Source organism: Delphinapterus leucas, chromosome 8, assembly GCF_059928025.1.
Source record: "Delphinapterus leucas isolate spDelLeu-1000000601 "Yukka" chromosome 8, BTC_Dleu_Yukka2, whole genome shotgun sequence".
NCBI lineage: Eukaryota > Metazoa > Chordata > Mammalia > Artiodactyla > Monodontidae > Delphinapterus > Delphinapterus leucas.
The window spans coordinates 34,548,675-34,572,030 of record NC_143136.1 but is presented as its reverse complement, the minus strand read 5'-3'; the positions used below and the strand labels follow the sequence as shown (position 1 = coordinate 34,572,030).

The 23,356-nt window shown below is 42.3% G+C and overlaps 1 protein-coding gene across 12 annotated transcripts in view; it reads left to right on the top strand.

The window, feature by feature from the left end:
* CFLAR (CASP8 and FADD like apoptosis regulator) overlaps positions 1 to 16,876 on the top strand; it is a 55,800-nt gene extending 38,924 nt beyond the window's left edge. For 6 of the 12 annotated variants that reach the window (XM_022567393.2, XM_022567391.3, XM_089916516.1 and 3 more), the window contains 3 exons: positions 4,795 to 5,305; positions 7,284 to 7,364; positions 16,617 to 16,876. In XM_022567393.2, coding sequence (XP_022423101.1) covers positions 4,795 to 5,305; positions 7,284 to 7,364; positions 16,617 to 16,788 — 764 coding nt within the window. In that variant the 3' untranslated portion in view covers positions 16,789 to 16,876. Of the gene's footprint in view, positions 1 to 4,794; positions 5,306 to 7,283; positions 13,527 to 13,650 lie in introns of those variants that run through there. The other 6 variants (XR_016394048.1, XR_016394047.1, XR_016394046.1 and 3 more) reach the window with 6 other exon arrangements.
* The last annotated feature ends 6,480 nt before the right edge of the window (positions 16,877 to 23,356 follow it).

The window sequence follows — 23,356 nt, the reverse complement described above, 5'->3', positions numbered from 1 at the left end:
GCAGATGGGAACAAAGTAGATGGGTAGGATTTCTAGGGTTCCAAGGCCATAGAAACTTCTAGAAGATGAACAAAAAGATTTTTAAAAAGAGAACAGGGAATATTTTTATTGAGCACCAGGAGCTTTATTTGTATTATCTCATTTAATCTTCACAGCATCCTCATGGGGTGGGTATCTTCACTTCCACTTAAAGCTAGGGAGACCCACTTCCTTAAAGCAATGCAGCCTTAGGTGTGGTGAGGTCAGTGTTAGAAGGCAGGCTTGTCTGCTTTTTCCACTGCTTTACACTGCTTCTCGAGGCAAAGTCAACCCAGGATTCCTGGAAACTAGGAGAAGAATCTCTGGGGGCCTTTTGGGCAGGGGTCCCCAACCCTCCAACCACTGACTGGTACCGGTCTGGGGCCACACAGCAGGAGGTGAGTGACGGGTGAGCAAGCGAAGCTTCATCTGTATTTACAGCCACTCCCCATCGCTAGCATTATTGCCTGAGCTCCGCCTCCTGTCAGATCAGTGGCGGCATTAGATTTTCATAGGAGCACGAACTCTGCTGTGAACTGCGCATGTGAGGGATCTAGGTTGCGCGCTCCTTATGGGAATCTAATGCCTGATGATCTGAGGCGGAGCTGAGGCAGTGATGCTAGCGCTGGGGAGCGGCTGCAAATACTGATTATCATTAGCAGAGGAGTTTGACTGCACAGTGACCATAATAAATCAATTGCTTGCAGACTCATATCAAAACCCTATCAGTGAGGGGCAAGTGACAGTTAAGCTGCATCTGGTGGCAGGCTTTAAGTCAGAATCCAACACTTACTTTAGTCCATGCGTGGCCCACCCATTATTTTATTTACCGTTTCCGTCCACACCTCTTTCCCGTACTGCGCACTTGTCTCAGTCACGGTTTTGGTAAGCCCTCAAGCTAACCCTAGCCAAAATAGGTAAAAAACGAACAGTGCTGGAGAGCTTCTTTTGAAAAGAGGAAGGGCTTCCCTGGTGGCGCAGTGGTTGAGAATCTGCCTGCCAATGCAGGGGACACGAGTTCGAGCCCTGGTCCGGGAAGATCCCACATGCCATGGAGCAGCTGGGCCCATGAGCCACAACTACTGAACCTGCGCGTCTGGAGCCTGTGCTCCGCAACAAGAGAGGCTGTGACAATGAGAGGCCCGCACACTGCAATGAAGAGTGGCCCCTGCTTGCCGCAACTAGAGAAAGCCCTAGCACAGAAACAAAGACCCAACGCAGCCAAAAATAAATAAATTAATTAATTTAAAAAAAAAAAGAGGGAAAGACCCAATGATGAGACAGCAGAAGACTCTAAGACTGCCAACAAAAAGAAAGCTTCATTTTAAAGGAAATACCAAGAGTCCTACTTACATTATGGGTTCATTGCAACAGGTGATTCACATTCTCCAAACCTGCTTTGTATAATTTGTGGCAACTGGCTATCCAACGGAGCCATGAAACCTTCAAAACTGCTTCGCTACATGGAGACCAAGCACCCTGCGTTAAAAGACAAGCCTTTGGGGACTTCCCTGGTGGTGCAGTGGTTAAGAACACACCTGCCAATGCAGGTGACACGGGTTCGAGCCCTGGCCTGGGAAGATCCCACATGCTGCGGAGCAACTAAGCCCACAACTACTGAGCCTGAGCTCTAGAGCCCGCGAGCCACAACTACTGAGCCCACACGCCTAGAGCCCCTGCTCTGCAACAAGAGAAGCCCGCGCACCGAAATGAAGAGTAGCCGCCTCTCACTGCAACTAGAGAAAGCCCGTTCGCAGCAACGAAGACCCAACGCAGCCAAAAATAAATAAAGAAATAAATTTATATATAAAAAAACCCCCACAAGCCTTTGGAGTTTTTCAAAAGAAAAAAACGTGAACACGAAGAACAGAGACAATCATTGAAGGCTACCACTTCATCAAATATGTCTGCATTGAGAGCATCATTCTTAGTGGCTAACTGCATTGCTAAAGCTAAGAAGTCCTTTACTATTGGTGGAGAGTTAATCCTGCCTACTGCTAAGGATATGTGTCATGAACTTTCAGGAGTGGCTGCAGTTCAAAAGGTGGCACGTGTTCCTCTTTCGGCTAGCACCATAACTAGACGAATTGATGAAATAGCAGACGATATTGAGGCACAGTTGTTAGAGAGGATTAATGAGTCACCGTGGTACTCAATCCAGGTTGACGAGTCTACCGATGTTGACAACAAGGCAACAATGCTTGTTTTTGTGCAATATATTTTTCAGGAGGATGTGCATGAGGATATATTATGTGCACTTTTGTTGCCAACCAATACCACAGCTGCAGAACTATTCAAGTCTTTGAATGATTACATATCAGGAAAACTGAATTGGTCATTTTGTGTTGGTATATGCACAGATGGAGCGGCTGCCATGACTGGACGGCTTTCTGGTTTCACTACAGGTCAAAGAGGTCGCTTCTGAATGTGTGTCTACGCACTGTGTCATCCATAGCAAAATGCTGGCTAGCCGAAAAATGGTACCTGAACTTAACAATGTTTTGCAGAACATGGTTAAAATGATCAACGACATTAAAGTACATGCCCTTAACTCACATCTGTTCGTGCCCCTCTGTGAGGAGATGGACCCAGAGCACACACGTCTTCTCTTATACACAGAAATGAGATGGCTTCTAAAGGTAGATCACCGGCCAGAGTTTTTGAGTTATGAGAGCCGCTCCAGGGATTTCTTGTAGAAAAACAGTCACCACTGGCAGCACATTTCAGTGACACAGAATGTGTCGCAAAACTTGCTTACTTGTGTGACATATTCAACCTGCTCACCGAACTCAGTCTGTCACTTCAGGGGAGAACAACAACTGTGTTCAAGTTGGCAGATAAAGTGACTGCATTCAAAGCCAAACTGGAATTATGGGGGTGACGAGTGAACATTGGGATTTTTGACATGTTTCAAACATTAGCAGAGATTTTGAAAGAGACTGAACTGGGGCCTTCTTTCTCCCAGCTGATGCATGATCACCTATCTCAGCTTTCAAAAGAGTTTGAGCATTACTTCCCAACCACAAAAGACTCCCGAACTGGGAAGGAATGGATCTGTAACCCATTTGTGAATAAGCTGGGTGAATCGACTTTGTCTGCGCTAGAAGAGGATCAATTGCTTGAGATCGCAAATGATGGTGGCCTTAAAAGTATGTTTGAGACAACTTCAGACCTCCATACATTCTGGATTAAAGTCAAGGTGGAATATCCTGAGATTGCCACAAAAGCACGGAAAAGCCTGCTTTCATTTCCAACATCCTATCTTTGTGAAGCAGGGTTTTCTGCAGTGACAGCAACCATAATGAGATCATGGAGTAGACTGGACATAAGCAACACGCTTTCGGGCTTCCCTGGTGGCACAGTGGTTGAGAGTCCGCCTGCCGATGCAGGGGACATGTGTTCGTGCCCTGATCTGGGAAGATCCCACATGCCGCAGGGCGGCTGGGCCTGTGAGCCATGGCCGCTGAGCCTGTGCATCTGGAGCCTGTGCTCCGCGGTGGGAGAGGCCACAGCAGTGAGAGGTCCGCGTACTGCAAAAAAACCAAACCAAAACAAAAAAACACACTTTGGGTGTCACTGTCTCCCGTCACCCCCAGATGGGACCATCTAGTTGCAGGAAAACAAGCTCAGGGCTCCCACTGATTCTGCATTATGGTGAGTTGTAGAATTATTTCATTATGTATTACAATGTAATAATAACAGAAATAAAGTGCACAGTAAATGTAAAGCGCTTGAATCGTCCCGAAACTTCACCCCACCCCACCCCCCAGTCTGTGGAAAAAGTGTCTTCCACGAAACCGTTCCCTGGTGCCAAAAAGGTTGGGGACCGCTGCTGTAGGGCGTCTTGGCCAAGGGCCCTCCCTTGCTCAGTCAAAGGCTACACTGGGAAGTAGGTCATGAGAGGAGCTGGGGAGTCTGGGAATGGTCCCAGCTTAGATCCAGGGGCCTCCGGATCAGCTCACAGCAGGTGGAGGTGAGGGAACTCATGACCTGGGTCACCCTTTCTGCGGCCATTGGATCTAGGTTTAGATCTCCATGCTGCAAGTGCACCCATTCCTATGAACTTGTGAGTTATTGTAAGAAAGAGCCCTTTGAACAATCCCCAACTTTGTTTTGGCTAAAAGGAAAAAGTATTTCCTCTCTTGGTTCGTTTAGACTAGAGGCGGGCTCAGTCTCTGCCCGTGGCCAGATGCGGTGGTGGCCTCAGGCAGGGGATGTGGTATAACGGGGACAGACCATAACTGGGAACCTGGGACATGAAAGTCACACATTTCATGTTTTAGGCTGATTCTATCCCTCCTGCCCTGTTCTTAGGTCCTTTAAAGCCTCAAACTATGACACAAAAGCAGAAACAGACAAGTAATTAGACCATGTTTAGGATTGCTACCCAGTGTTTCTTGAGCTTTTCTTACTCCTGTGTTTTTTTTTTGTTAATTGTTGGCCGCGCTGGGTCTTCTTTGCTGCGCACATGATTTCTCTAGTTGCGGCGAGCAGGGGCCACTCTTTGTTGTGGCGCGCGGGCTTCTCATTGCGGTGGCTTCTCTTGTTGCGGAGCACGGGCTCTAGGCACATGGGCTTCAGTAGTTGTGGCTCGGAGGCCCTAGAGCGCGGGCTTAGTAGTTGTGGCGCATGGGCTTAGTTGCTCCGCGGCATGTGGGATCTTCCCGGACCAGGGCGCGAACCCATGTCCCCTGCATTGGCAGGTAGATTCTTAACCACTGCGCCACCAGGGAAGTCCCTGCTGTGTCGTTTTTCATGTTTGTTTGTTTTTTCCAGACATTCTTGAGGAAACCTTCACTGCCCTGGGCTATGAAGTCAAGCGTTTCTTATATCTCACTGTGGAAAATATAATGCACATTCTTGGCCAAGTTGCGCACATGCCCCAACACCAAGACTACGACAGCTTCGTGTGTATCCTGGTGAGCCGAGGGGGCTCCCAGAGCGTGTTTGGCGTGGATCAGACTCACTCAGGGGTCCCTTTGGATCATATTAGAAGGATGTTCATGGCAGATGCATGCCCCTCTCTCTCAGGGAAGCCAAAGGTCTTTTTTATTCAGAACTATGTGACGTCAGAGGGCCAGCTAGAGGACAGCAGCTTCCTGGAGGTGGATAGGCCATCAGTGAAAAGTGCAGAATCCAAGGCCAGGCAGCCCGGGGCCTGCGTGATTCACCGAGAAGCTGACTTCTTCTGGAGCCTGTGCAAAGCGGACGTGTCCCTGCTGGAGCGGTCCTCCCCTTCACCGTCACTGTACCTGAAGTGCCTCTCCCAGAAGCTGGGGAAAGAAAGGTGAGCCACCCAAGCTGTGGCGGATCCTGGCCCCAGTTGTTTATTTTCTGCTACCAGGATGGAAGTGCCACTGTGCCATATCTGATGCCCTCTTCTTCAGGGGGAGGGATTTTTCATTCCTTGTTGGGGTTGCCTTAGGTGTATGATAATAGACTCTGCACAGTTTATGAATGCTTTGTACTTCAGAAGGTCATATAGTAGTCAGCTTGTGGTTTGGATATTTTCCTTCAAAATTAAGAAATGTTTTTTTTTCTTATTACAAAAGCAATACATACTCCTTACTGAACATAGATCATGAGATATAGATGCTGAAAGCAGAACATAACAAGCAGTTATAATCCTACTTAGTAGAACTAATCTGTTAACCAAATCTTGGTGTGTTGCCTTCCAGATCTTTTTTGGATACTGATACAATCATATATAAAGATTTTTTTAAGCCAAAATGAAATCATAATCTACTGTTACTTTATAACCTGCTTTTAGTTTGTGCAACAGTATATTTTTACATGTCAGGAATCACATTTTTATGGCATCGTTTTATTTTATTTATTTGCTTAAAAATTTATTTAATTATTTATTTATTTTTGGCTGAGTTGGGTCTTCGTTGCCGCGTGCAGGCTTTTTCTCTAGTTGCAACGAGCGGGGGCTACTCATTGTGCAGGTTTCTCTTGTTGCGGAGTACCGGCTCTAGGCATGCAGGCTCAGTAGTTGTGGCTCGCGGGCTCTAGAGCGCAGGCGCAGTAGTTGTGGTGCATGGGCTTTGTTGCTCCACGGCATGTGGGATCTTCCCGGACCGGGGCTCGAACCCGTGTCCCCTGCGTTGGCAGGCAGATTCTTAACCACTGTGCCACCAGGGAAGTCCCTATAGTATCATTTTAATGTTTGCAGAGCAGTCCTTAATATGGCTATAGCATAATTTACTTGGCCAGTCTTTAGTTGTTGGGCAATGTTTTACTTTCACAAAAAAGAAAGCGTTCAACGTCTTTGTAGCTCAGTATTTGTGCTTATTCTTAATTGTTTTCTTGAAGGGAAAATTCCCAGAAGTGGAATTACTGTGTTGAATGACAAGCATTTTTAAAGCCTCTGATGCATCTCGTCAGATTGTCCTCTAGGACAGTTAGACCAGCTTTTTGTTTTTTGACCACGCCACGCAGCTTGCAGGACTTCAGTTCCCAGACCAAGGATTGAGCCCGGGCCCCTGGGAGTGAGAGCGCCGAGTCCTAACCACTGGACCCCAGGGAATTCCCATAGATCAGCTTTTATGAGAGAGTCTGCATCCCTGAATTCTCACTGATACCGTGTGCTCGTTTATTTCCCCAAGTCTTGAGGTTGATAGGTGAAAAATGGTACTTAGCTATACAGGTCTGCCAGTCTTTGTTTTTGATGTTTATTGGCAAGGATACTTTTCTAAGGGAAACGTTGGTGACCTGGTGTCCATCTGGGATGAGGGAAGCCTCACCGTACCTCAAATGTAAGATTAGCAGTCCCTTTTCTGTTGCCCCCCAATCACAATTTAGAATTTCTCTGAGTCACCTGTGAAAGGCATCTGTTGTAGCTTGGGGGACCCCAGGAATAAATCTCAGGGCCTGGGACCCCTAGCCTCATCAGGGATGGCAGAGCAAAAAGGGAGGGCTAGAGCAGGGGCAACTCAGCCTTCCAAGGTACATACACCACGGGCCAACGGTATTATTGGCCTTTTACATCCATCCTGCATTTGCATGGATGATCCAGATGGGTTATCATCTGGCTGGTGTGTACCCAGACTAAAACTCAGTTGCCCCTGTGGGTGGGGACTGTGGTCATTGGGTCAGAGTGCTGCAAACCTGTTTGGATCACTTGCTAAGCAGCTTGTAGAATATTTAGAAAGGAACAATTTTAAAGCACTTTCATATCTGTTAGCTGATGTCAACCTAATGCTAATCTGTCTCCTCGTTGATATTTGCGTGGGATTAATTTTTGCCTTTCTCATCCCCTCCAGAAAACACTCACTCCTGGAACTCCACATTGAACTCAACAGCAAGGTGTATGATTGGAACAGCAGAGTGTCTGCTAAGGAGAGGTACTGTGTCTGGCTGCAGCACACTCTGAGAAAGAAACTCATCCTCTCTTGCAAATGAAAAGCCAAAGACCCTTCTTAGCTTTGCAGTCTCCATCGCTAGCCAGAAAGACAAACATTTATTTCTCACAGTTCTAGAGACTGGGAAGTCCAAGATCAAGGTGCTTATAGATCAGGTGTCTGGTGAGAACCCGCCTCCAGGTTAGCAGATGACCCTCTTGTTGTATCTTCACATGGCAAAGAGAACAGAGAGAAAGCAGGCTGTCTTGTGTCTCTTCTTGTAAGGGCACTGATCTTATTCATAGGGGCTGCCCTGTCATGAACTAATCACCTCCCAAAGGCCCCACCATCTAATACTATCATATTGGGGGACAGGATTTCAACCTATAAATCTGGGGGTGGACACAAACATTCAATTTAAAACAGTGGCTTTCTGATCTGAGGTTGCTTCTCTGTCTAGGACTCACATGGCATTCTACAGTAATCAGTATACCTTTCCTCCTTGGATTTGAAAGCATGACCTAAAAGAATATTATTGTTTAAAATATTATTTAAAGGGACTTCCCGGGTGGGCCAGTGGTTAAGACTCCGTGCTTCCACTGCAGGGGGAATGAGTTCAATCCCTGATTGGGGAACTAAGATCCCACATGCTGAGGCACGGCCAAAAAAAATCACTTGACGTGAAAAGAAAACTTATTTATATATTTTTAAGTTGGTTTTAAGTGGTATGTATCTGTGTGGGTATGTTTATATGTGTTTTCACATGATCACTCAACAAAGGCTGTAAAGTATGAAAGGAACAGTTTTCAGACACTTCATACACTTATTTCTACTTTAAAAGTAATTTTCTATCCTTGTATTAATGAATGTGGGACTCCTGAGGGTGTCTTTGAATTTCACATTGCTGGGGGCACCAGCAGGAACAATGTATATGCTTGGACTCGTGAACCAGAACCCTGTGTTAAGTATTAGAGAGGGAAACTGTTTGTGAGGGATCTTAATGACCTGGCAGCTTTTGCATCCTTCTCTGTCCCATCCTGACCAGGTGACAGGCATTTTCCGTATTCTGTTTCCTATCATGGATGAGAATTGCACCTTTTCTTTTACCTTGGAAATGGGATCACCACCCCTCTTGAAAAATGTCATTTATCTTCTTTGACTCACAAAAAAACTGGAAACATAAAACGGAAGCAGAGTATTTATTTATATTACTTTTTAGTTTTATATATTTTTATATATTATTAAGATAACTTATATTTGCATTAAATATAAAAACAAGAGGGACCTTGAAGTCATTATGCTAAGTGAAATAAAAGACAAATACCAAGCATTATATGCTCTCATTTATATGTGGAATCTACAAAACAAAAACATAAACAAAACAAGCCAAACTCATAGAAAAAGAGATCAGGCAGTGGTTACTGGAGGTGCGGGAAGGGAGTAATTGGAGGAAGGTGGTCAAAAGGCACAAATTTCCAAAAAAAAAGAAAAAAAAAAAGACTCTCTAAGCACGGGTAAGCACCTGCAGTGCATTGTCCAATGTGAGGCTGAAATATCAGATTCTTGATGTAGGCCCCGATTTATCCCACACCTAAGCTATGTTTTACAAAAACTGAACATGATGAATATGAGAGTTTTAGTTAGAGAGGGTTTAGGAGCAGCTACAGTCTGTAATCCCATGAGCTATAACCTGTGAAATTGATAGAGAATATGGTAGAGGTAAACCAGAGATGGAAGAAAGGCTTTAGAAATGGAATGAGAGAGAACAAAAGACAGTCAGCTATGTGATATACAATAATAAGTCCTACAAGATGGGTGTGATGGATGGAATGCAAGCAGGTTTAGTGTATAAGTGTGATTGACAGTGAAGAATTAAAGTTTAGGATATGGCATATTGTGACATTAGGTTTTCAATAAGTAATATAATGACACCTGACAGCTATAATCTCTCGAAAATTCACATCAAATGATGTTCATTCCAATAATTAAAAATAAATTAAAAATTTACAAAAAGAAAAGGGGACAAACTTCCAGTTGTAAGATAAATAAGTACTAGGGGTATAATGTACAACATGATGACTAGAGGTAACACTGCCGTGTGACACATAGGGAATTTGTTAAGAGAGTAAGTCCTAAGGGTTCTCATTACAAGGAGAAAAATTTTTTTTCCTTTTTTCTTTTCTTTTTAGTGTATACATATGAGACAGTGAATGTTAGCTGACCCTATTGTGGTAATCATTTCACAATATATATTATCATCACCTTGTATACCTTAAACTCATACAGTGATGTATATCAATTATTTCCCAGTAAAATGGGGAAAAAAAGATTTGAAAAACACAATCGTATCAAAATGTTTTAGATGCAAGTAAGAGAAGACCTAACTTAAAACAAAAAGTTTTAAAAAAATTTGTTTACTCTTACTAAACAACAGGTTCAGAGGTAGGGGGGTAGTTGCTGGCTTGGTTAATTCATTGGCCCAACAATGTCCTCAAGGGTTTGATGCTTTCCACCTTTCTTCTCTGTAGTCTCAGGGTTTGGGCTTTTATTTTCAAATTTGTCATCTAAAGGTCACAAGAGGGCCACAGGTCCAAGTATCATACCCAAACACACAAGAGAAAACATCTCTTCCTTGTGTGGCTTCTTAAGATCAAAGGAAAAATCTCCCAGAAGCTCTTCTCCCCAAGAGTTCCCTTCCCTCACTTCTCATTGGCTAGAATCACATGATATGTTCTTCCTTAAACCAACCATTGGCAGAGGGAATGGGATTACCATGGTTGGTTTATACCAGCCCAGACTCAGTTCCCTGGGACTGGGGTTCAGTGGCTTCAGCTCCCTTGGGCACATGGTCTCCAAAAGCTGGGGTTCTTTTAGGGAAAAATGGGGCATGGAGCTTCCCTGGGGAGTAGTTAACCATAATGTATGCCAAAAAGAATGAGAACCTCCATTTTATGATTGAAGAAACTGAGGCACACAGCTTTTAAGTGAGCTGTTCCCAAATCTCAGAGAAAATCATTGGTAGTGCCAGGTCTAGAATGTTAACAACCAGCCTTACGATCTGGTGTCCTCCAGAAATTAGAACAAACTTTGGAAGATGTGTAGCATGCATTCCAGGGAAGGCATCATACTCCTCTCTCAGCTGTTTGTGAGAGTCATTACCCTACCTTTCCAGCCCCACCCTTTTCCCCCCGCAGAGAGGCAGCATGACTACATAGCTTTCCGTATCCCATCTGATGGACACGGTGAAAATACAGAGCCTGTTAAATCACCATCTTTTCTTTCCTCCTCTTTTAAAAAGCAATTATTTATTGGGACTTCCCTGGCGGTCCAGTAGTTAAGACTCCACGCTTCCACCACAGGGGGTTCAGGTTCAATCTCTGGTCCCTGGTCAGAGAACTAAGATCCCACATGCGCCCCCCCAAAAAAACCCAAAAACAAAACAAACACACAAAAACAAAAAATATATATTTATTAAATTATATTGTGCTGTTTACTTTTGTCACTTTTCTGTCTTTAGATTACTTTATTTTTATTAATACCATTCATCAGTCAAGCCGCAGGTGCCAAGGAAAAAGAGTGCTAAGGGTTTGCTTGTGTGTTTTGCTCACTGGAAAGGGGTATGGGGTGGAGTAAAGAGGGACTTTGATTCCAGGAGCAGGCCAACAAGATGGGAGGAATAAAGCCTTGCCTTCCCTTGCCTACTTCGCAGAATTGTTCTGAGGATGAAATGAGAGAGGCTTTATGATCATACCCAATGAGAGTTTTTATGACTGCACTGGTGATGCCATGCGAACATAGCTGTTATTATTATAGCACACTATGGAGGAGTTATTTTGAAAAGGTTGAATCAAACCTTGAAAATTGGTAGGATTTTGGCAGGTTGAGGTGGAGAAGAGAATACATTGCAGGAGAAGAAACAAAGCAAACGAAGGGTCAGATAAGGGAAATGTAAGGCATGTTTTAAAAACCATGAGTGTAACTTTTATCTGGAGTAGAGAGAATGTGAGCAATGGTGAGTGATAAGCCAGGAGGTGCCTGTGGTTTGGCATGTGAAGAGCTGTAAAGACCCCCATCTCTGTCTTTTAGTCAGCTCTCATGTAAGTTATTTTGTGAGTTATTTTTCTCACTTTAATAGTGGAGTCTACAACTACTTCTTTGACATTTTTGTGTATATGAGCAATTTGATTACTAAATGCCTTATTCTTTTTCATTGAGTATAGTTTTTAAATGAAATATTTAAGGCATGCTAAAGGAGAATTATATTAGGCAACAATATAATGAATACATACCCACAACCCAGCTTAAATGAAATGTTCTAAAATCTATATGAAGACTCTGAAGATACTGCTTTAAGTAATAGCCCTAAATATAAAAGAGATAAATGTATTAAAATATTTAAAACTTTATAATAGCCCCCAACTGAAAATTCGTCAAGTGTTTAGTAACAGGAGCATGGTTATGATAAAACGTCCACTGGTTGGAATTTTATGTAACCGCTAAACTTATATATACAAATAATAAAGGCTTACATAAGCTGTTCTTAGCTCATTACATGAATTATCTCATTTAATCCTCAAAACAGCTCTTTGAGGTAGGTATTATTGTCCTCATTATTATTTCTTCCCATTTTATAGATGAGGAAAGTGAGCAAAGGGATGCTAAGTAGCTTGTCCTTGGTCACCCCAGCCTAGGATATAAACTCAAGCCATAAACAGAGCCTTTATTTTTATAGCTAAGTACGTTTAAAGCAAAACAGGACTTCCCCGGAGGTCCATTGGTTAAGGCTGTGCGCTTACAATGCAGGGGACATGGGTTCGATCCCTGCTTGGGGAAGATCCCACATGCCGTGTGGTGTGGCCAAAAACAAACAAACAAAAAACCCAAAAAATATGTCTCACAGGAAAACAAAAGGCCGGAAAGAAATATTCCAAAATATGGATGACAGAACTATGGCTGGTATCTTTTCTTTCTGTGTTCCAAATCCTCTTTTCTATCTCTGTATATTTAAACATACTGGTCTCTAAAGTAACGTCTAGGTAATTCCTCCAACTTTTTTAAAAAAACATTTATTTATTTATTTATTTATTTGGCTGTGTCAGGTCTTAGTTGCGGCATGAGGGATTTTTAGCTGTGGCATGCATGCAGGATCTAGTTCCCTGACCAGGGATCAAATCCAGGTACCCTGCATTGGGAGCGTAGAATCTTAACCACGGGACCACCAGGGAAGTCCCTCTATCAGCTTTTGACCAGCTGGTTCTTTGGTACTGAAGGGACTACTCTTTCCTATAGTTCTGCCTTCACTTCTCTGTCTCATCTCTAGCCCTTCTTTTCAGTAGCAGGACCCGTGGTCTCAGGGCTGCTTTTCTGGGCCACTGGTTAGGAGGACTGTCTCGTCAACCCCAGTTCCATTCCAGTCCCCAACGCCTTCCATCCTCTTCCATGAATAGGCCATGGTAGGGGTCACTTGACAGCTTTTTCTGTCTGCAGTGTTTGAAATGGGAATCTCTTCTCCCATATTCTAGGAGCAAGTTTTCAGGATTAAGCATGTTACTTATGCCACCAAGAGGTCACAATTTGAGGTCAGTCTTGTCAATTTGTCTGTGTGGCAGACCCTGCTCACTGTCCCAAACATCCATTCTCTTTTTCTCTAGTAATAGAAGTCTTAATTTGAAACTGGGCACACAGCCTCACGGAATACAGTCTAGCTGTCCAAGCCTTAACTTGTAGCAAGATGTGGTCATGTGTCTAGTCCTGGAAAATAATATGTAAGCAGTGGTATTGTTTGGCAATTGCTGAGAATTTTTCTTAAAAGGCAACTGTTTTTTGCCCTTCACCCCTTTGTCCCTTTTTCTGTCTTAGTGACTAGACTGCATATGTGATGGCTGGAGCTCTAGCTGCCATCTTGAATTGTGAGGATAAGAGCCACACTGTAGGGATGACCAAGTGGTGAACAGGAAGGAGCCTTGTTGGGTGAAGACATTAAGAAGCAGGGTCACCATACCAACCCTAGATTACCTACATCTGGACATTTATGTGAGAGAAAAAAATGTGGGATTTACATTTCTTTTAACCTAACCTAGTCTGACTGGTACATTGTTATTTGATTAAAGTGTTTTTTTATGTTTATGCATGTTGTAAGTTTAAAATAAATATTTGCCTAGGCAATCATTTTAATTTTTTAATTATTGTTTAAAAATGTATGTATGTATTGTTAAAAAATGTAATGTTAACACCTGAGCTGACCTAAGTTTTTAGTATGTATGATGCTCTCATTTATTTCCTTTTATAGTTTTGTGGTTTCTGTTGGAGAGATGGAGACGCTTTATTAAGACATTAGTAGGATTTGGACACTGTCCTCATGAGAGATGTAATCCACAAGGAAAAGTTCTGACTGAATCATCAGTATAGACCAGCTTTTGGACCTGGTTTACAGTGAATAAGAGTTTGAAAGATACATACACAAAACTGAATATAAAGAAAAAACAGTAGCACTTCCCTGGTGGTGCAGTGGTTAAGAATCCACCTGCCAAGGCAGGGGACACAGGTTCGAGCCCCAGTCTGGGAAGATCCCACATACCGCAGAGCAACTGAACCTGTGCACCGCAACTACTGAGCCTGCGTTCTAGAGCTTGCGAGCCACAACTACTGAGCCCACGTGCCACAACTACTGAAGCCCGGGCACCTAGAGTCCGTGCTTCACAACAGGAGAAGCCACTGCAATGAGCAGCCCGTGCACTGCAACTAGAGAAAGCCCACGCACAGCAATGAAGACCCAACACAGCCAAAAATAAATAAATATTAAAAAAAAAACACAACAACAAAAAAAGAAGAAACAGTAACTCTGCACATATGTTTAGGATCGCCACAGATAATGACTCCAAAGGACTCACTGCTTGTAAATCCACAATTTCTTGTTTCCCAGCCAGACCCTTCCTTGCCTACAGTAGCTCCAGAGATGGAAATGTAGCATTCAGTCAAGGCCATTAAATGTAATGACTGATTTTTCAAGAACCTGCCCTCTCTATTCCAAGAAACACTTCCTCTGCTTCTCCTTCTTGTGCCATACCAAAGCTGCAAGACCCATGGGTCCAGGCTTTTCCACTTTGGCTCTATCACACACTTAATAAGCAAACATTCAAGAAATACAAATTCTTTTCAATAAATGCCTCTGCAATATCGGCTGGTATACACTAAGTATCACAGATTAATCCAACTCCCCACAAGGGTCACCTAAAAGGTAGATTACAGGTGAACAAGTAGTCCTATATACATGCTTATAGCTGTAGGCACAGCAGACAAAAAGTGGAAACAACTCAAATGTCCATCAGATGAATGGATAAACCAAATATGGTATATCCGTACAATGGAAAGTTATTTATCTATAAGAAGGAATTAAGTACTGATATAGGTTACAATGCAGATGAACCTCAAAAACGCTATGCTAAGTGAAAGAAGTCAGACACAAAAGGTCACATATTGTATGACAGTATTTATATGAAATGTCCGGAATAGGTAAATCCATAGAGACAAATAGCAGATTGGTGGTTGCCAGGGACTGGGGTGAGAGGGGATTGGGGAGAGACTGCTTAAGGGGGACAAGGTCTCCTTTGAGGTTCTTGAAATGTTTTGGAACTAGATAGACGTAATGGTTGCACAACATTGTAAATGTACTAAAAGCCACTGACTTGTACACTTTAAAATAGTACATTTTATGCGGATTTCACCTCAGTTTTTAAAAAAAGGGAAAAAAAGAGAAGATTAAGATCATTTATTAATTGCTCCACAAACATTTCTCCCCAACCTTTTTTCTTTTTAATAAACATTATTTTTAAGAGTAACTTTAGGTTTGCAGAAAATTTGTGCAGAAAGTACAGAGTTTCCATATAGTCCCCCATGCCCCACAATTCTCCTCCTATTAACACCTTGCATTATTGCAGTACATTTTTACAGTTGATGAACAATATTGATACATTAGTATTAAACGAAAGTCTACTAGGGTTTACATTAGGGCTCATTCCATGTTGTATAGTTCCTGGTTTTGACAACTGCATAATGTCACGTATGCACCATTACTGTATCATACAGAATAGTTTCACTGCCCTAAGAATCCTTTGTGCTCCTCATATTCATCCTTCTCTCTCCCTAAGCCCCTGGCAACTGCAGATCTTTTTATTTTCTCTATAGTTTTGCCTTTTCCGGAATGCCATACATTCTATAGCCTTTTCAGACTGACTTCTTTCACTTAGTGATATGTGTTTAAAATTCCTCCACGTCGGGTTTCCCTGGTGGCACAGTGGTTAAGAATCCACCTGCCAATGCAGGGGACACGGGTTCGAGCCCTGATCCAGGAAGATCTCACATGCTGTGGAGCAACTAAGCCCGTGAACCACAACTACTGAAGCCCACGCGCCTAGAGCCTGGGCTCTGCAGCAAGAGAAGCCACCGCAATGAAGAGTAGCCCCCGCTCACCGCAACTAGAGGAGGTCTGTGCGCAGCAATGAAGACCCAATTCAGCCAAAAATAAATAAATAAAATAAGTTAATTAAAAAAAATTCCTCCATGTCTTTTCATATCTTGATAACTCATTCCTTTTTATTGCTGAATAATACTTCATTGTGTAGATATACCAGAGATTGTTCATTCACCTACCGAAGGCCATCTTGGTGGTTTCCAAGTTTTGGCATTATGAATAAAGCTGTTACAAACACATTTGTGTGCTGATTTTTTTTTTTTTTTTTTTTTTTTTTGCGCTGTACGCGGGCCTCTCACTGTTGTGGCCTCTACCGTTGTGGAGCACAGGCTCTGGATGCACAGGCTCAGCTGCCATGGCTCACGGGCCCAGCCACTCCGCGGCATGTGGGATCTTCCCAGACCGGGGCACGAACCCGCGTCCCCTGCATCGGCAGGCGGACTCTCAACCACTGCGCCACCAGGGAAGCCCTGTGTGTTGATTTTTGTGTAGATGTAAGTGTTCAACTCATTTGAGTGAATACCTAGGAGAGCAATTTCTATATTGTATGGTAAGCCTATGTGTGTGTAACTTTGGAAAAAACTGAAAGACTGTATTCCTGAGCGGCTGCACCATTTTGTAGAGTTCCTTTGCTCCACATCCTTGCCAACATTTGGTGGTGTTAGTGGTTTGTATTTCAGCTATTTTAGTAGCTATGTAGTGATATCATATATTTTTTATTCTTTTTTTTTTTTTTTTTTTTGTGGTACGCGGACCTCTCACCATTGTGGCCTCTCCCGTTGCAGAGCACAGGCTCCGGACGCACAGACTCAGCGTCCACGGCTCATGGGCCCAGCCGCTCCGCGGCATGTGGGATCTTCCCGGACCGGGGCACGAACCCGTGTCCCCTGCATCGGCAGGTGGACTCTCAACCACTGCGCCACCAGAGAAGCCCGGAAAGTCAGTGATTTTGAATAAACACATCGGTATTCTTTGTTTCATTTTATACAGAGCACATATTATTGTAACTTTAAAATGTAAAATAAAAATTACTTATTGTTAAAAATGTTCATTCTCTTTTAATATATATAAACACAATATATTCATTTTAAACATAAATGGCATAATATTTTAACACTGTTTTCTCTCTTTTCATTTATGTGGTCATGCCTATACCTATATGTCTCTGTATGGTAAGTCATTCTCAGTTTTTCACTATTTGAATGATGATATAAGAAACATCTTTTCTTCTTTATTTGGTAAGGACTTCCTGCTCCAGACGTCCGATTCTTAGTCCCTCACGTCGGATTCTTAGTCCCTCTGTTGGCATAGGTCAGTCCTCTTCCAAGACTGAGCATTATTTCAAGTCTCTTGTATCTTTAATCTCTTCCTCTCTCTTTGAGCCTTCAGTCTGAAAACAAGCTCTGCTTCCCCCTTCAAATAAAGTCCCTCTCTTTCAAGCCACTGTCTTATGTGAATTTTAGGCTAGTCTACACCCTCTCCATTTCACCTTTCCCATTTACTCCATACTTGCCTGCCATCTGGATTTCACCTTAATCATTTTACCAAATCTACAAGATCCACGGGTCACATGAACCATAGTTACCAAACCAGTGGTCCTTGGACCCTGGCGTCATAGTTTTCTTACTTCTCCAGGGTGTTCCACTATGAAGTTCTATCAAGGACTTCCTGGCCAAGTCTTCCTGGTATCTTTCTCCTCCTCATCCTTAAATGTGGATATCCCCAAGGATCACTCTATTGTTTTCTCTTTATATATTTTTCTTTTGACAACCTTGTAGCTTCAATTACTGCTTCTATGCCAATAACAAGAGGGATGTTCAAGCCCAGACTCTTCAAGTTCAAATCTCATCCTCAACCTCCTGGTAGACTTTTCCACTTGATTTTCCCTCTGGTACCTCAAACTCAGTATATGGCGAACATAAAAAAAACCTCCATTCCCAATCTGCTCTTTTACCTGCATCTCCAGTTTTAGGTAACAGCATCACCCCAACATCAGTTTCATCCTGGTCTCCCCTCTCCTGTGTTTCTACATCTGGCTAAATCTAAATCAGGTTAGTTCTGCAACTACAATGTCTTTTCCATCTATCCCCATCATTACACTTCCTCTGCGCTCATTACTCCTCCACTGAACTATGACGACAGCTTTCTCACTGATATTGCCCCCAGCCTATGATCCTATGATCATGTCATACACAGCAACCCAAAGAATCTTTCTCAACATATCTTTATCATTTTCCTCCTTAGAAGCCTTCAAGATTCTCCAATGCATACACAATAAGATTGTGGCTGGAGGTTGGGATGAGGGACAGGATGGGGGAGTGGGGTGTTGCTGGTGGAAGTCCTGGAGTCCAAAGGCCCAGAGAACCAGGAACTCCAAAGTCTGAGAGCAGAAGAGGATATCCCAGCTCAAGAAGAGAGAGAGAGAAAATTCACCCTTTCTCCTCCTTTTTTGTTCTATTCAGACCTCAGTGGCTTGGATGTGATGCCCACCCACTTTGGTGAGGACAGATCTTCTTTACTTAGTCTACTGATTCAAATGCTAATCTCTTCTAAAAAACATCCTTACAGACACACCCCGAAATAAGGTTCACTTGATCTCTGGGCATCCTTTAGCTTAATCAAGTTGACACATGAAACTAACCATCAGAAAGTTGTTTGTGACATATCCTAGATCTTCCTTTTTTTTTTTTCTTATTGAGCTATAATTCACATTTCATAAAACTTCATCCTTTAAAGTGTACAATTCTTTGGTTTTTAATGTATTCACTGTTGTGCAGTCATCACCATGACCTAATTTCAGAACATTTTCATCTACCTACAAAAGAAATTCTAGGACTTCTCTGGTGGTCCATGGGTAAGATTCCACGCTCCCAATGCAGGGAGCCCGGGTTCGAACCCTGGTCGGGGAACAAGATCCTGCATGCGTGCCGTGACTAAGAGATCACATGCCGCAACTTAGAAGCCGGCATGCCGCAACAATGAGCCTACATGCTGCAACTAAAAGATCCCGCGTGCCACAAGGAAGATCCCGTGTGCCGCAACTAGACCCCGTGCAGCCTAAATAAATAAATAATAATAAAAAAAGAAATCCCGTACCTATTAGCCATCATTCCTTATTCCTCCCTGCCTCCTAGCCCCTGGATTACCACTTTCTGTTTCTACACATTTTCCTACACATATAAACAGATCATTCAATACACGGCCTTCTGACTTCTTTCATTTAGCATGTTTTCAAGGTTCATCTATGTTGTAGAATATGTAAGTACTTCATTTTGTTTTATGCCTGAATAATATTTCATTGTATGGTTATACCACATTTTGTGTATCCATCAATTGATGGACATTTAGATGGCTTCCACTTTTTGTCTATTATGAACGAAGCTGCTATGAGTATTCATGTATAAGTTTCTGTGTGGATATATGTTTTCAGTTCTCTTGGGTATAGACATAAAAGTGGAATTGTTGGGTCATAAAGTCAGAATTGAATTGCTGGTAACTCTATGTCTACCTTTTTGAGGACTGCCAAACTGTTTTTCACAGTGGCTATACCACTTTACATTCCCACCAGCAGGGTATGAGGGTTCCAATTTCTCTACACCCTCTCCAACACTTGTTATTTTTTGTCTTTTTTATTATAAACATCCTAGTGGGCATGAATTAGTATCTCATTGTGGTTATGATTTGTATTTTCCTACTGACTAATGATATTGAGCATCTTTTCATGTGTGTATTGGCCATTTTTACATTGTTTTTGAAGAAACATCTATTCAGTACTTTCCCATTTAAAAACTGTCTTTTGGGACTTCCCTGGCAGTTCAGTGGTTAAGACTTCGCCTTCCAATGCAGCGGGTGCGGGTTTAATCCCTGGTCGGTGAGATAAGATCCCACATGCCTCATAGCCAAAAAAAAAAAAAAACCCAAAACATAAAACAGAAGCAATATTGTAACAAATTCAATAAAGACTTTAAGAACAGTCCACATCAAAAAAGAAAATCTTTAAAAATTGTCTTTCTATTGTTGAATTGTAAGTATGTTTATATATCCTGGATACTAGTCTCTTATCAGATAAAGATCTGCAAAATTTGCCACCTATTCTATGGGTTGTCTTTTCATTTTTTGTATAGTATCCTTTCCAGCGCAAAACTTTATATTTTGATAAAGTCCAATTGATCTGTTTTCTTCTTTGTTGCTTATGCTTTTGGCATCATATGTAAGAAGCCATTGCCTAATCCAAGGTTATGAAGAGTTACACCTATATTTTCTTATAAGATTTTATGATTTTAACTCTTACATTTCAGTCTTTGATCAATCTTGAGTAATTTTTTGTATATGGTATGAATTATGGGTTCAACCTCATTCTTTTGCTAATGGATATCCTGCACCATTTGTTGAAAAGACTATTTTTTCCCCCATTGAATTGTTTGTCAACCTTGTTGAAAATCAACTGACCGTGAATGTGAGGGTTTATTTCTGGACTCTCTATTCTATTCCACGGAACTGTCTATCCTTATGGCAGTACTATATTGTCTTGATTATTGTACTTTGTAGTAAGTTTTAAAATTGGGGAGTGTAAGTGTTCCAACTTTGTTGTTCTTTCTCAAGATTATTTTGCCTCTCCCAAGTCCCTTACATGTCCATGACTTTTAGGATCAGCTTGTCAATTTCTGTAAAAAGGGCAGTGAGGGGACTTCCCTGGTGGTCCAGTGATTAAGACTCTGTGCTTCCACTGCAGTGGGCGAAGGTTCAATCGGTGGTCAGGGGCGAAGGTTCAATCGGTGGTCAGGGAACTAAGATCCCACATGCCGTGGGGCACAGCCAGAAAAATAAATAAATAACATTTTTTTTAAAAAAAAGGGCAGTGAGGATTTTGACAGTGATTTCACTGAATATGAAGACCAATTTGGGGAATACTGCCATCTTAACTGGACTCTTTTTGCACACATTGATATCAGGGACATTTTATGCCACTTGCCTCATTGTAAATTTTTTTTTTTTTTGCGGTACGCGGGCCTCTCACTGTTGTAGCCTCTCCTGTTGTGGAGCACAGGCTCCGGACGCGCAGGCTCGGCGGCCATGGCTCACGGGCCCAGCCGCTCCGCGGCAAGTGGGATCTTCGCGGACCGGGGCACGACCCCGGGTCCCCTGAGTCGGCGGGCGGACTCTCAACCACTGCGCCACCAGGGAAGCCCTGTAAATTTTTATAAACATGGCTGTCTTGTGCTGCCTTTTCGAAAAATTATTGAATCAAAGGTCAAAGCAGCTTTCTCTCTATTTTTCTTCTTTTAAACGACAAACTCTCCTCTAAATGGAAGACCTTTCGGCCTCTTTTGATTCTTTTTTTTCTTTTTTGCAGCATTAAAACTATTTTACCCCTTTAGCCACATCCGCCTAGTTCCCTAACCAATCTAATGCTAGTCTGTTGGACTCTTTTAGGAAATATCACCATCTTGTGGAACTTTGAGGTTTTGTCACCCCCGAATTCCCTGGCTTCTTGCTTCAAACCCAACGGATAAGAAAGTGGGATGCAAGGCCTTTGGGGTTCACAGAATGGGGAAGGGTGAATTTAAAGATTAGCTTGCTAATTCTACATTGGGTTTCATCCTAAGGAAATCATTATAAATACGTTCAGAGATCTATTTGTAAGAATCTTCAATGCAGCACTGTTCACAATAGTAAAAAATTGGAAATGAGTTAAATGTCCAATAACTATAAATTAGTTAAATAAATATGGTATATCCAGGGAAGAGAATATCATCTAACCACTAAGCATCATGTTGTCAAAGTCTATTTAATGATATGAAAAAAAGGTATATGTGTTGTTAAGTGAAAAAAGCAAACTGTACAGCTTATTTCAATTTTTGAAAAATAATTACACAGAGGAAAGTGAAAGGATATACACTAAAATTAAAAAAATTGAGATATAATTGACATATATACAACATTGTATAAGTTTAAGGTGTACGACATATTGACTTGATAAAAATTTAACAGTATAGGTTATAAATGACTGTGTGTTTCCCTATTTTCCAGCCTTTCTACATTAAATATTGGAAGTTTCTCACCTCTTTTTTTTTTTTAACTGCTTTTTTATTAAGGAAAGAGACACGTTAAAATAGATCAGTCTGGGGACTTCGTTGGTGGTCCAGTGGTTGAGACTCTGCGCTTCCACTTCAGGAGGCATGGGTTCGATCCCTGGTCGGGGAACTAAATCCCACATGCCGTGCAGCAAGGCCAAAAAATGTCTTAAAATAGATCAGTCTGTAGTATAACGAATACAAAATGGGTCACATTTTACTCGTCTAGCTATAGTCTCCTGCCAGTGCACCATTTGGAGACCTCTGCTGGGATCCTTACCACAAAAAGCATTCTCCTTTAGAACTTAGCTTCATCATGCTCCCATATACCTAGAGTAAGACCAGTTCTGAGAAGGTCTGAAGTGTGTGAATAAAAGTATGGAGTGAGGAAGGGAGGGAGTCCTAGAAGTTGGGGATGGGATAGCTAATCAAAAGAACCTGCTACCATAGGAACAGGCGTTGGAATGAAAGTTTCAGGGCACCAAGGTTTTTCCAGCTCGTACATCTATCTTCCCCATCACTCTGTCCATTCTTTAGTTCATGAGTTTTACTTTGAGGGGGGGAGGAATTTGGACCAGACCCTGGATGTAAAGGAAAGCCAATTACTGACACCACCGCCCCCTCCCAAGGCCGAACTAAATAGGAACCATCTGGTATTTCCCCTTTGTCACCAGGGCCATGGTAGGTTTTGATTGGCTCTTCATATGGACCAAGCTGACTGCAACCAATCAGGAAAGAGGCTGTAAGAAATGTTTATTCTTTCCACTACTATCAACTCACCATCAGTATGCCCTCAGTAATTGTGCTCTGAATGGGAAGTATGAAATGCTGAATGCAAATAACATAGCACACGATCTCCCCCCTTTAACTTGATTCAAGTGTTTCCCTTGAGTACTGGGAGTCCTAGGATAAAAGTTCAAGTTTTACTTCAGGTGTCTCTATTCTACTTCTGCCTTTCAGGCTTAGCTCAGATACCTCCAAGGCATCACCATCTGGATTCCTGCCTTGCTCTGTGGGGTTCCTGTGGCGCTTAGGTGAGCCCCACTGCAGCATCACCCTGCCCAATAGTTACAGAAATTACATTACCTCATATGGAGTTAGTGGCAGTAGTAGCCTTGGGATCAGGAGCATAGGGTTTGGAATTAGAGAGACCTAGGTGTCAGTCCTGAACTCCCAACTCTTCCTAGGGTTGGGATGATGGCAAAATACTTTTCCTCTCTGAACTTTGATTTCCTCATCTATTGAATATGGATAATAACACTGACCTTAGAGAGTTCATGCTTTACACATAGGAAGAGCTTGCTAAATATTTAATATTATTGAACAAAAGTTGAAAAAGTTAATATATTTTATGAACAAGGTGAGAAGCGATAGTTTCAGCAAATTGGCTTCCCAGATGGTCCAGGGAGTGAAATATGTATAATTGAAGAAATGAATAGAAGACCAACACT